Consider the following 13,919-nt stretch of genomic DNA (forward strand, 5'->3'; position numbering starts at 1 on the left):
TGAATGAAAGGGAGGGGAAAATTGGCAAAGAGATAGAAGGGAAAGCATCAGGGTGTCAGAAATTAGGTGTGTGCTATATATGTCATAGTAGTTCCATATGGCTGAATTGTAGAGGCTAAATTGAATATGTTAAGAAATGGTGTTGGGAAAGTTTGGAAAAGGCAAGCCTCTGGAGGTAGGCAGAAGAGTTTGGATTTATTGATAGTTTGAGTTCATGATAGGATTTAATTTTTTTAATTTAATTTTAAAACAAGTTTTCATTATTTTCTTTCTGTGTTCCCTTACATTAATTGTCCTTTTCCCTTTTGCATAATTTATATCCTCTTTTAAAAGAAAAATATTGTATTCACTGTGTTTAATTCTCTTGGTTTTGCTTCTTCACTTTCGATTATTTTATATGTATTTTGTGTCATACTCATCCTTTTTAACGACACAGAAATATTCCATTAAGTTAATATGCCACAATTTTGTTGAACTTCTAGGCTGTTTTCAATTTTTTCCCCATTAATTAAATAAATAATTATTAAATTCCTATTTAATACTAGTGCTAGGTGCCAGGGAGATCAGTATTAAAAACTGACACATTTCTACCTGCAGTGAATTTATATTCTAAGGGATTGGGCTGGGTAGAATACAACTTGAAGCCAGATAAATATAACACAATGTGGGAACTAATGGGACCAAAGAAAATAACCCAAGGAAATGGTCTAGGCAGATTGGGAGTCAGGTGGGGGCAGGGAGAGAACTCTGAAAGGCAGAGACAAGAAGGGAGTGCATTCTCGACAAAGAGGGTGGCTCATGGGGATGCATAGAGATGTGGAGGCTGCATGTCGTTTGAGAAATAGCTGGTTGGGGGCAGCTAGGTGGCGCAGTCAGTAGAGCACCGGCCCTGGAGTCAGGAGGACCTGAGTTCAAATCCGGCCTCAGACACTTAACACATGTACTAGCTGTGTGACCTTGGGCAAGTCACTTAACCCCAATTGCCCTGCCCCCCAAAAAAAAAAAGAGAGAGAAATAGCTGGTTGAATCACACACACAGAGTGCCCGAGGTGAATAATGTGAGAAAAGGCTGAAGTTTTATTGATACTCTTTTGTTTTTACATTAGTCATTTTTTGGTATTCTTCCTTTGCCCCTTTCACCCGTCCTTTTCAGTAAATGAAAAAAAAAAGTTAAGCAAAACTAACCAACAGAGCAGCCATATTTGACATTTGATAGGCCAAAAAAAGATTACCTTGGTAGCAGTGGGAAGGATGGATTAGAGAAAGGAGAAACAGTAATTAGGGAGACCAGATAAGAGGCTGAGCTAATTGTCCAGGTAAGAAGAGGTGCTGGACTAAAAGAAGTGCAACACCATCTTACCAGTCCCTCAGGCTTGCAACCTAGCTGTCATCCTCAACTCTTCACTATCTCTTACCCTCTCCCCACCCCCAAATATCCAATCTGTTGCCAAGACCTGTCAATTACAACCTTCGCATCATCTCTCTAATATGTCCCCTTCTCTATTCTCACACCGCCACTATTCTGGTGTAGGCTTCATTACCTTACACCTAGACTATTGCAATACCCTGCTGGTGGGGCTACCTGCCTCAAGTCTTTGCCCACTGTAATTCATCCTCCATTTAGCTACCAAAGTGATTTTCCTAAAGCACAGATTTGATTGTCTCTCACTCACACACACACACACACACACACACACACACACACACACCCTCTCACTTAACTCCTGTGGCTCCCTATTTCCTCCAGGATCAAATACAAAAACCACCTCTGTCTTCCATCCAAAGCCTTTTGTAACCTAACCCCCCATGCCTCTGCCCTTCTGGTCTTCTTACATCTTATGCTCAGACATGTTCTCTTTGATCCAGTGACAGAAGCCTCCTGGCTATTCCACAAACACTATACTCCATCTTTTGGCTCTGGGCATTTTCTCCGGCTGTCCCCCCATACCTGGAATGCTTGCCCTCCTCTGCTCCAACTACTGACCTCCCTGGCTTCCTTTAAGGCCCAACTAAAATCCTGTCTTTTACAGGAAGCCTTTCCCAACTCCTCTTAATTCTAATGCCTTCCTTTTAATTATTTCCTACTTATCCTATATTTAGTTTGTACATATTTGTGTGTTTATTGTTCCCTCCATTAGATTGTGAGTTCCTTGAGGGGCAAGGACTGTCTTTTGTTTCTTTTCTCTAGTGCTTAGGACAGTGTCTGGTACATAGTAAGCACCCTTAAGAAATGTTTGTTGACTAACTGTAGTGGCAGTACAAGTAGGGAGAACCTATAAAATTCACAGTATTTCACATTTGATTTGGATAAGAGGGAAAAGTTAAAAAAGAAAGGTCAAGGGGGATGGATCCTAAGAACAACACAGGACTTTTCAGTTCGGAGAGTTGTCATCAAATATTTGAAGGGGTATTATGTGGAAGGAAGGAATAGATTTCTTCTCTTCCAGGGGTCAGAGCAGGGCTATTGAGTAGATGTAATAGGGGACGACAGATTTGGGTTCCATATAAGGAAAGACCTTCAAGCTGGCCAACAAGGAAACAGATTGTCATGCAGTCTTTGCTTGAATATTTCTAGCAGCACTTCATTCCTTCATTAGGTTAGAAATTCATCTTAGATAACTTAAGGTTCTTTCCCTCTCTGAGTCTATGTTTTTAGCTGCCCACAGAATATTTCCATTTGTATGTCTCACCATCACCTATGCACAACTGATCAAAAACTGAACAAAGCCTACCTTCTTCCTATTACTGTTTGGCTTTCATAATCACTTTCCTACTCCCCCAGATTTGAAACCTTGGTGGTATCTTTTGCTCTTCCCTTCCCTTTATCTGTTTTTCTTCTTTCAAAATATCTCCCATTTGGCCCTTTCTTTCAGTTCACACTGACACCATCCTGTGCTAGGTCCTTGTCTCTTCAGATGTGGACTATTTTGAGTCTCCTAAGTGGTCTCTTAGCTCCCATCTTCTCCTGCTTTTACCACAGTGAAATTTATCTTCTGAAAATACCACTTTCATCATATTTCATTCCTGCTTAACATACTTTTTCAGTCTTTTCCTGCTAAATCATTTCTAAAATTTTAAGTCTGGTATTCAAGTCCTTTTCTCTATTCACAATATAATATGAACTTTTTTCCCTTATGCCAACTTCTTCACTTATAACCTCTCTTCCCCTCATATCCTCTCTCCCCCCAACACATATCATTACTCACTGCCATCCTTTGTTTCTGACTACCCAAACCATCTCCATTCTTTAAGATCTAAATCAAGTCTCACCTCTTTCATGAAGCCTTCCCCAGCTGCCTTAAGCTTTCTTTTTTCCCCCTAAACTCCCTTGACATTTATTGTTTATATTTTAAGATCATAGGGACCTAAACAAGTCTTTGAATCTAACTTCTTCATTTTACACGTGAGGAAACTGAGGTCCAGAGAATTTAAATGTCTTGCCCAGGGTTACATAGTCTGAGTAGCAGTTGAACCCGAGGTCTTCCTAACTCCAAGACCAGCACTCTCTCCCACATTAAGATGATACTGTACTTAAATCTCTACAATATTTCTAGGAGTTATGAGGTGTCCTGGGCAGCAAACTTGAAAACCTACATGCATAGGATTTCTGTGACTTTGTGACTTTGAAAAAGGGTATTTGGGAAGTGGATAACTAACTAGAAGTGATGATATTGAACAAGATTCAGGATGATATTTTAAGATAAACCGATAGATTCTTGGCTATGGACATTATATTCTGTAAAAACTAGGTAGAGAGACTTCCCAATCAGATCAAGAGACTCAACCTGAAAATGGAAGCGAAAGGGAGAAAAATGTCCAAATTTAACTCTTGAGTTCATCGGGTATGATATATAATGGTAGAAGAGTTGCCTATTAGTTTGTGGAGATAATTTGGTGGGGGGTGGGAGGGAATTGCTGCTTTAGGTGTCTTAGTCTACCGAATATGGGTCATAAATAGAATGTGCCTCAGATTGTAATTCCAGATTCAACTCAATAGTAGTATCACCAAGACTTGGGGAGACAGGGCTTATAACTATAGTATGTCAATGTAAAGGTCTGTTTTGTTCAAAAGAAACATAATAGCATATCAGTAGCTATCAAGGAAATCCATACCTTTTGTGTAAATCTACTAACCAAGTGGGAATCAGGGTTGAGAATGAGTGGCTGATCCTAAAAGGAGAGAGAAACAGAAATTATATCATTGTAGGAAGTATAAATATAGACCACCTAGCCAGAAGGTAGTTTCTGATACAGATCACAGAATTGGTTCATATACACGATAAAAGACCCTCTGCTGAAAATCTTACTCCCTAAACACAGAACAAACGGTAAAATGCTTGACTTGCTGACAGTTTTACCTTTGAGAAGATAGAAGCAGCAGAAGAGCTTCAACCCAGTTCTGACCAACTAGGAAGAACTGGGAGACTGAAAGCAATGGGAGCCGTAAGATAAAATGGCAGTTATTATTAGCCAAAGAAAGGAAACTAAGTATGGTCAAGACATAGCCTTTGACTTAGTAAAACAGATTTCAACATCTACAGAAGTATGGCTTAATACTATAAAAGGGAAGCTAGCTCCAGATAAATGGAGACTGTCTCAAAATCAAATTCTAGTGAAAACGTCATGAATGATAACCCACGTAAAAGAAATTGAGGAGACATCAAAAGAGACTGATATGCTCTAATGGCTTCAGACTCAGAAAACTTAGAGAAGATGGAATCAGCAGAATATAATCAAAGAAGAATACAAGAAAGGTGGCACTGTAACTCTAACAGTCATGTCAGGAAGGCAAAAACTTGTGACTTTCAAAGTACCATGATAACCTAAAGCTTTTTTAAAAAAGCTTATTTTCTTTTTTAAGTCCTTTTTTTATTTCAAGGTGAGCCTTTTAAGAGAGAGAGGTTACTTTGAGCATATGAAGGGATGATAGGAAAAGAAGCATGGTCTCCATGCTGGAAAGGGTAGAATAGATTTGGTTAGGAGGCAATTGAAGCTGTTAAAATTTCAAGTAATGAGATAGTTAGCATTTGGCAACTCTTAAGTTCCAATTACGTAGGTAGGATAAATTACCAACGTGGGTATGAAAAGGCTTGTAGGTGGAATAGCTGAACTATCATATAGTCTTTAGAGAATTTTGGAAAACAGGACTGACATTGACAGGTATACTAGACTGGTAGAACAGGAGGAAAACAAACATTTATTAAGTGCCTACTGTATGCCAGACACAGTGCTAAACACTTTATATGTATTATCTTCAGAATGTTATAGCCATAGTTAATCTGGATTTCAGCCTGGCATTTAAGAACATTTTAAGATACTCTTCTGGACATGCTGGATGGGGGCTGGTAGGTTGTATGATAGTACAATTAAGCAGATTTATAATTAGTGGAATGCCTATACCTGAAGAATGTTAATCAATAGATTAACAAGTCTTCCTGCAAGGCCATTGCTAGTAGTGTTGTTCCCCAGTGATTTTACCTAAGCTCTGTTTTGTTCAACACTTTAATTATTAGTAACTTTTTATTAGTAAATTGGATGAAGATCTTGATGGCATGCTTGTCAAGCCTGGAGATGATATAATACTGGATAGAAAAGTTATTTAGTTGGGTGACAAAGTCAGGACCTAAAAAATTCTGGTCAGATATAGTAAGCTAAAAATAAAAAGGGATAAATGTAAGGTCCTGCCTGTAATTCAGAAATATCAAATACATAATAAGCAGCATTTCATTTAAGGGGAAAAAAAAACTTGGGAGTTCTACTTGACTTCAGGCTAGTTTGACTCAACAGTGTGTTCAGGCTACCCAAAAAATTAATGGAAATAATTAATTAATAGAAGTCCAGCTTGTAACCCCACCATATACTTTGTACTGATCAGACCTCTTCTGGAGTATGTAGAGAGATAAACAAGAACAGTTTTTAGGGAAGTGACAAAAGTGTCTAGAGTCAACCATGTTATTAGAGAAACAGTTAATGGAACTTTGGTGTTTAGCATTGAGAAGGAAGAGGGTTAGAATGAAGTGAAGAAGAGGAGGAAAAGAGGAGGTGCTAATAACTGCCTTCAAATAACTTATGCGGTGGAGATTCTAATTTATTCTGTGAGTCTCTTAGCACTAGGACCAGTGGATGGAAGTTACAAAATAGTAGATAGTAGTTAAACATAAGGAAGAACTTTATAAGAGATCTGTAAAAATAAAATGCACTGTTTTCTGAAGTAATGGATTCCCTATGTTCAAGCAGAGACTGATCACTTGCTAGGGATATTGTTGAGGGAGTAAGGGATTGGTCTAAATCTAAATGTCTTCTGAAGTCCCTTCTGGCTCTTGGAGCCTGTAATTCTGTCATACACGTCACCATTGTCTTAAACAGTGTAGCTTTTTACACTTAGATTTAAGCTCCTTGAAGACAGTGACAGATTTTTCTTGTCATAAAACTCTTCTCTCCACTTTCCCATACCCTCTTTAAGAAAGCCTAGTGGAAACAAATCAGATAATCCATATCTAATGAAATTTATATTTCTTTCAGTGGGCATTCCTACAATTAAATGGTGTGGGGCAGAAGGGGACTATAATGTCATGGTAATGGAGCTTTTGGGACCAAGCCTTGAAGATCTCTTCAATTTCTGCTCAAGAAAATTCAGTCTGAAAACTGTCCTGCTACTTGCCGACCAGATGGTAAGAAATTATTTTTGATGGGAGTAAATTAGGTTCTAGGCATATCATAGGCATTCAGTAAGTATTTGTTAATATTTACTGGTTTGTTGTTGATTTTGGAACATAGTTTTTGTTTTTTGTTTTTCATTGTTGCAAAACACAGGGGAAAGTAATACTCTGAATTATTGACAATGATTAAGATATTCAATGAGTTAATTGATTCTATATCTCTACCGAACTAGTAATTTTTAAGCACCAGCAAAACTTATTCAAATTGCATGTGCTTTCCTGTCCCTTTCACAATCAAATTTTTCATACCAATTAATCTTTACTGAAATTTCAATGCTAGTTCTTATGTTAAGGTCATGCTCTATTACAAGATCCTCCATTAAAATCCTACTGTAATGCCCTAACATGTATGGAGGTGACGCTGGCTTCTCCAAGGTCATTCCAAGAGACTGCATACTCTGGCAGGCCTTATCAAAATGGAAGGGCTTCAACTATGGGCCTGTATATCCACTGTCTGAGGACTAGCCTAGCTAAGTTCAGAGAGGCTCATCACCAGAAGGTTGGCCACCAGATAATTTTTTGGGCCATAGCAACAGTCAGTCAAGATGAGAAAGTACTGCAGTCTGCATTGGTGAAAGGAGTACCTCACATTGACAGCAAGAATCTTTGGAAGTTATTAAAGTAGTAAGTACAGACAGTTCTTGCTTTATGTTAATGGACCATTCTGCAGACCTCTATGTAAATGTAATGTGAATTTGCCCGCAAACGTGGGGAAGGGATGGAGGGGGCTGGCATATGGTTTAAGGACATTGAGGGCCAGAGACAGAGAAACAAGAGCAGGAGGAACACATTGGGGCCGGGGTGAGCCATGTGGGACCTGGCTAGAACCAAGAAGAAGAACATAGCCAGGCAGATATACAGGGACCAGACATGGACACAGACAGGATAAGATAGGCAAAATGCAGGGGATGCTGGGGACAAACAGGTGATAGACACACAGGTAGGAGGCTGGAGTGCAAAGTGGGGAAAAGGTCTCCTCTCTCAGTGCTAGAGGTCTCAAGCCAAGCCCCTGAACACCAGCTGTCTTTCTGTGAGTCCATTCTTCTGCTTTCACTTGGTGGAATTTTTTTTAGGGTGGTTTGTTTTTGTTTTGGTCAGGAGGTGGGAGGCCATGGAGAGCAGAGTCAAGGAGCAGGAGTAGAGATAGCATAGTACTGTACAGTAAAGTTAAGAGGTGTTTTTTGGGAATATGAATTTTCAGAATTCTTTACATATAGTCAAATTTTTGTGATGTGAATTTATGTAAAGCAAAAACTGTACTACATGATGTCTTCAGATAGCTTGATGTCAGAGGACTACTGTGTGCACAGTACCCAGATATAGGCCATGATGCACAAGAAGCTGAATTTGTTGCAGTTTTGGTCCTACCTAATTTATTTTTCATGGCCTTTTACTTTATTTTGATCATTTCTCTTTAAAAATCAGTTTTTATTGATATTTTCTGTTTCTTAGTTCATTATCCCTTCCTTTCACCTCCCACGGAGTCATCCCATAGAATAAATAGTATTTTTCAGAAAGAAAAGCAATTTTCACAACTGATCAATACATTGAAAAAGTCTGAAAATGTGTAATGTGCAACACTTGTGGACTTCCTACTTTCACAGGACAGATTGGGGGTGTTCTCTCATATTTCTTTATTTGAGTCTTGCTTAGTCTTAATAATTTTGTTGCATTCATTTTGATTCTTTTGGTGGGTTCTATTTACATTACTGTAGTCACTGTGTATATTGTTTTCTTGGCTGTCCTCACTAAACTGTGCATTAATTCACAAAGATATTTCCATGCTTCTGTATTCATCACACATTTCTAACATAGTAATATTCTGTTACATTCATATACCACAGTTTATTAAGCCATTCCCCAGTTGATGGGCATCTACTTTATTTCTGGTTCTTTGTCACCAAAAGTGCTGCCAAAAATATGTTGATGTATATGGGGACTTTCTTCTGTCTTCCTTGAGGTTTAAGTCTAGTAATGAAGTCTCTGGTTTAAAAGACATAGACTTTATTTGCATAATTCCAGATTGCTTTCCAAAATGAATACACTATCTCACAACTCTACCAACAGTGTATTAGTGGGCCTGTCATTCTACAACTCCTCCATCGTTGATTGTTGCCATCTTTTGTCATTTTGCTAGTTTGCAGCATGCAGTCTGAAACCTCAAGGATGCTTTGTTTTGCATTTCTCTTATTAGTGACTTGGAGCATTCTTACATGTGGTTGTGAATAGTTTTCAATTCTTCTTTTTGGAGAACTGTTTGTATCCCTTGACACTTATTGGAGAATAGCTGTTAGTCTTAAATATATGTATTTATCGTTTATATATCTTGCCTAACAAACTCTTATCAGAAAAATTTGGTACAAAGTTTCTTTTAAACAATCGAACCACTTTTTATTCTTGGTGGGTTAATTTTGTCTGTGCAGAAACTTCAATTTCACATAATCAGAGTTACCAATTTTATCTTTTGTAATTACCTCTGTCTTTGTTTCCTTAAGAATCTGTCTCCTACACATAGGTGTAAGAGTTATCTGATCTGTTTTTCTTCTAATTTTTTATAGTATGTTCTTTAATATTAAATTGATGTATCCATTCAGGATGTATTGTGGAATATGATGTAAGATTCTAGTTTAGGCTCACTTTCTGCCAGACTGCTTTCCAGTTTTCTCAGCAGTTATTATCATATAAGGACTTCTTTCCCTAGATAAGTTATTTTCCATTTTATCAAATACTAGATTATTGGTTTCCATTGTTTCTGATTCTTCCTTGTCTATTCCATTGATCCTTCTTCTCTCTCTCTTTATTGTTGTTCAGTTGTTTTCAATCATGTCCGACTTCTTGTGACCCCATTTGGGGTTTTCGTGGCAAAAATACTGGAGTGGTTTGCCATTTTCTTCTCCAGCTCATTTTACAGATGAGGAAGCTCAGGCAAATAGGGTGAAGTGACTTGCCCAGGGTCACACAGCTAGTAAGTGTGTCTGAGGCTTTATTTGAACTCTGGTCTTCCTGACTTCAGGCCTGGGTTTCCATTGTACCACCTGGCTGCCCAAAATGCAACTTTCCAAGTGCAAGAACTGTTTCCTCCATTCCTTTTTATCCCTAGTTCTAGTCCATAATAGGTGATTTGTTGTTCTTGTTGTTCAGCCAGATCTGACTCTTTTTTTAAATCTTAATCTTTTATTCTATATATTTCATAAACATTTGGAAATCATCATAAGATACTCAACAGGCCACCCCTACATTTACCAGCCCTGCATTCATAGTATTTAAATTTGGAAGTGATTTTAAAGGTCTTCTAGCCTAATTCTCTTGTTTTATAATTTTTTTTTATTTTTTAAAATTTATTTAATATTTTATTTTTCCTAAGTTACACATAAAAACAGTTTTGACATTCATTTTTAAAACTTTGAGTTCCAAATTCTCTCCCTCCCTCCCTCCCCACTCCCCCTCATTGAGAAGGCAAGCAGTTCGATATAGGTTATACATGTGTAGTCATGCAGAACTCTTCCATAATAGTCATGCTGTGAAAGACTGTATTTTCCTCCATCCTGTCTCCCCCCACCCCTTCACCCCCATTTATTCTATTCTCTCTCCTTTCACCCTGTCCTCCTCAAAAGCGTTTTTCTTCTGATTGTCCCCTCCCCCAATCTGCTCTCCCTTCTATCACCCCTTCTCCCCCTTCTCTTATTCCCTTTCCTCTTACTTTCCTGTAAGGTAAGGTAGATTTCTATACCCAAGTTAATGTGTGTGTTATTCCCTCTTTGAGTCAATTTTGATGATAGGGCTGACTGGTTTGCCATTTCCCCTAATTCCAACCCTACTGCTCTATCCACTCTTGCACCTAACTGCCCCCCTCTCTCTGTTCTTTAACAAGTGTCATATGATGACTGCTGTTTAATAATAATGTTTGAGACCTGGAAATGACATTCCCTCTTCACCGTTTTTTTCATCCTTTCCCTTGATATTCTAGATCTTTCTTTTTTCTGAATGAATTTTGTTGTTATCACATTCTATAAAGTATTTGATTGGTAAAGGATTAAAATGTAAATTAATTTTGGTAGTTCTCATTTTTATTATATTGACAAAACCTAGCCATGAACACTGAAGAAATACTTTGTAATTGAATCTGTACATGTCTTGTACAGGGTGTTCCTAAAGTCTGGACACAAAGGAAAAAGTGCATATTTTCTTTTTTTAAATAATTTTTTAACCTTTTTTTTTTTACATTATCTACATTTTTTATTTAATATTTTTAGTTTTCAGCATTGATTTCCTCAAGATTTTGAACTACAAATTTTCTCCCCATTTCTACCCTCCCCCCCACTCCAAGATGGCATATATTCTGATTGCCCCATTCTCCAGTCAGCCCTCCCTTCTGTCACCCCATTTTCCCCCATCCCCTTTTCTCTTACTTTCTTGTAGGGCAAGATAGATTTCTATGCCCCATTGCCTGTATATCTTATTTCCCAGTTGCATGCAAAAACACCTTTTTTTTTTTTTTTGAACATCTGCTTTTAAAACTTTGAGTTCCAAATTCTCTCCCCTCTTCCCTCCCCACCCACCCTCCCTAAGAAGGCAAGCAATTCAGCATGGGCCACACAAGTATCATTATGTAAAACCCTTCTACAATATCCATGTTGTGAAAGACTAACCATATTTTGCTCCCTCCTATCCTGTCCCCCTTATTCAATTTTCTCCCTTGACCCCCTTTTCAAAAGTGTTTGCTTTTGATTACCTCCTCCCCCATCTGCCCTCCCTTCTATCGTCCCCCCTTTTTAATCTCCTTCCTCCTTCTTTCCTGTGGGGTAAGATGCCCAATTGAGTGTGTATGTTATTCCCTCCTCAAGTGATTCACTCGTTGCTCCTCACTTGCCCCCTCTTCCCTTCCAATGAACTGCTTTTCTTGCCACATTTGTATGAGATAATTTACCCCATTCTGTCTCTCCCTTTCTCCTCTCTCAATATATTCCTCTCTCATCCCTTAATTTGATTTTATTTTTTTAGATATTCCTTCACATTCAACTCACCCTGTGCCCTCTGTCTATGCATATTCCTTTTCAGCTACTATGATACTGAGGTCTCATGAATCATACACATCATCTTTCTATGTAGGAATGTAAACAAAACAGTTTAACTTTAGTAAATCCCTTATGATTTCTCTTTCTTGTTTACCTTTTCATGCTCCTCTTGATTCTTGTGTTTGAAAGTCAAATTTTCTATTCAGCTCTGGTCTTTTCACTGAGAAAGCTTGAAAGTCCTCTATTTTATTGAAAGTGCATATTTTGCCTTGGAGCATTATACACAGTTTTGCTGGGTAGGTGATTCTTGGTTTTAATACTAGCTCCGTTGACCTCCAGAACATCATATTCCAAGCCCTTCACTCCCTTAATGTGGAAGCTGCCAGATCCTGTGTTATCCTGATTGTTTTTCCACAATATTCAGATTGTTTCTTTCTAGCTGCTTGCAGTATTTTCTCCTTGACCTGGGAGCTCTGGAATTTGGCGACAGTGTTCCTAGGAGTTTTCTTTTTGGGATCTATTTGAGGAGGCGATCTGTGGGTTCTTTCAATTTCTGTTTTACCCTCTGGCTCTAGAATATCAGGGCAGTTCTCCTTGATAATTTCTTGAAAGATGATATCTAGGCTCTTTTTTTGATCATGGCTTTCGGGTAGTCCAGTAATTTTAAAATTATCTCTCCTGGATCTATTTTCTAGGTCAGTGGTTTTTCCAATGAGATATTTGACATTGTCTTCCACTTTTTCATTCCTTTGGTTCTGTTTTATAATATCTTGATTTCTCATCAAGTCACTAGCTTCCACTTGCCCCAATCTAATTTTTAAGGTAGTATTTTCTTCAGTGGTCTTTTGGACCTCCTTTTCCATTTGGCTAATTCTGCCTTTCAAGGCATTCTTCTCCTCATTGACTTTTTGGAGCTCTTTTGCCATTTGAGTTAGTCTATTTTTTAAAGTGTTGTTTTCTTCAATATTTTTTTCAGTATTTTTTTTGGGTCTCCTTTAGCAAGTCATTGACTTGTTTTTCATGGTTTTCTCACATCATTCTCATTTCTCATCCCAGTTTTTCCTCTACTTCTCTAACTTGCTTTTCCAAATCCTTTTTGAGCTCTTCCATGGCCTGAGACCAGTTCATGTTTTTCTTGGAGGCTTTTGTTGTAGGCTCTTGGACTTTGTTGACTTCTTCAGGCTGTATGTTTTGGTCTTTGTCACCGAAGAAGGATTCCAAAGTCTGGGACTGAATCTCGGTGTGTTTTCGCTGCCTGGCCATGTTCCCAGCCAAGTTACTTGACCCTTGAGTTTTTCATCAGGGTATGACTGATGGTAGAGCATAGAGTACTTTGTTCCAAGATTGAGGGGATGTGCCATTGATTTCAGAGCTATTTCTATACAGCCAGCTCTGCCACACCAGCACTCCTCCTTCCTCAAGAACCACCAACCAAGACCTGATGCAAATCTTCAGCAGGTTCTGCACTCCTGCTGTGATCCGCCACTTAATTCCAGCAGCTGTAGTTCTGTAGCTGCACCTCCCCTGCTGCCCCGAGCACTCTGTCTCCCACAGTTTTCCCACTAATCTTTTCTGTTGTCTTTGGTGGTTGTGGACTGAGAAGTCTGGTAACTGCCACAGCTCACTGATTCAGGGTGCTAGGGCCTGTCCTGCCTGGCTCCTGGTCTGGTTGGTCCTCCTGCCTCCCACGCTGAGCTCTGCTCCCCTCCACTCCCTGCGCGATAGACCTCATCCAGCAACCATCCAGGCTTTCCTGGGCTGGATCCCTGCTTCCCTCTGCTATTTTGTGGGTTCTGCAGTTCTAGAATTTGTTCAGGGCCATTTTTTATAGGTTTTTGGACGGATGTGGTAGGGAGCTCACGCAAGTCCCTGCTTTCCAGCCACCATTTTGGCTCCACCCCCGGAAGTCTCTTTCCTTTTCTGAAATTAAGTTATTTAAGATCTCTATCTGATCTTCTGATAATGTATTTATTTTACATTTTTAGGGCATTCCTTTATTTTTTTGTGTTCTCAGATATTTTGTTAGCATGCAACTATGAATACTATGTTCTGTTTTTCTTTTTAGTTCTTCTGGTCTTTCTGTGATTTCACCTTGCTCATTTGCTATTTTATTGATTTGATTTTCTGTTTTCTTTTTAGGTAAATTAGCTAAGGAAGGGGTTATATATTTTATTGGTCTTTTCAA

At 38.6% G+C, this 13,919-nt stretch overlaps 1 protein-coding gene across 3 annotated transcripts in view; it reads left to right on the forward strand.

The window, feature by feature from the left end:
* The window catches only part of CSNK1D (casein kinase 1 delta), a 71,543-nt gene that overhangs the window by 19,059 nt on the left and 38,565 nt on the right, over positions 1 to 13,919 (forward strand). For all 3 annotated transcript variants that reach the window (XM_036753845.1, XM_036753848.1, XM_036753847.1), the window contains exon 3: positions 6,523 to 6,671. In XM_036753845.1, coding sequence (XP_036609740.1) covers positions 6,523 to 6,671 — 149 coding nt within the window. The remainder of the gene's footprint in view (positions 1 to 6,522; positions 6,672 to 13,919) is intronic.

The sequence above is a fragment of the Trichosurus vulpecula genome, chromosome 4 (assembly GCF_011100635.1).
Source record: "Trichosurus vulpecula isolate mTriVul1 chromosome 4, mTriVul1.pri, whole genome shotgun sequence".
NCBI classification, from domain to species: domain Eukaryota; kingdom Metazoa; phylum Chordata; class Mammalia; order Diprotodontia; family Phalangeridae; genus Trichosurus; species Trichosurus vulpecula.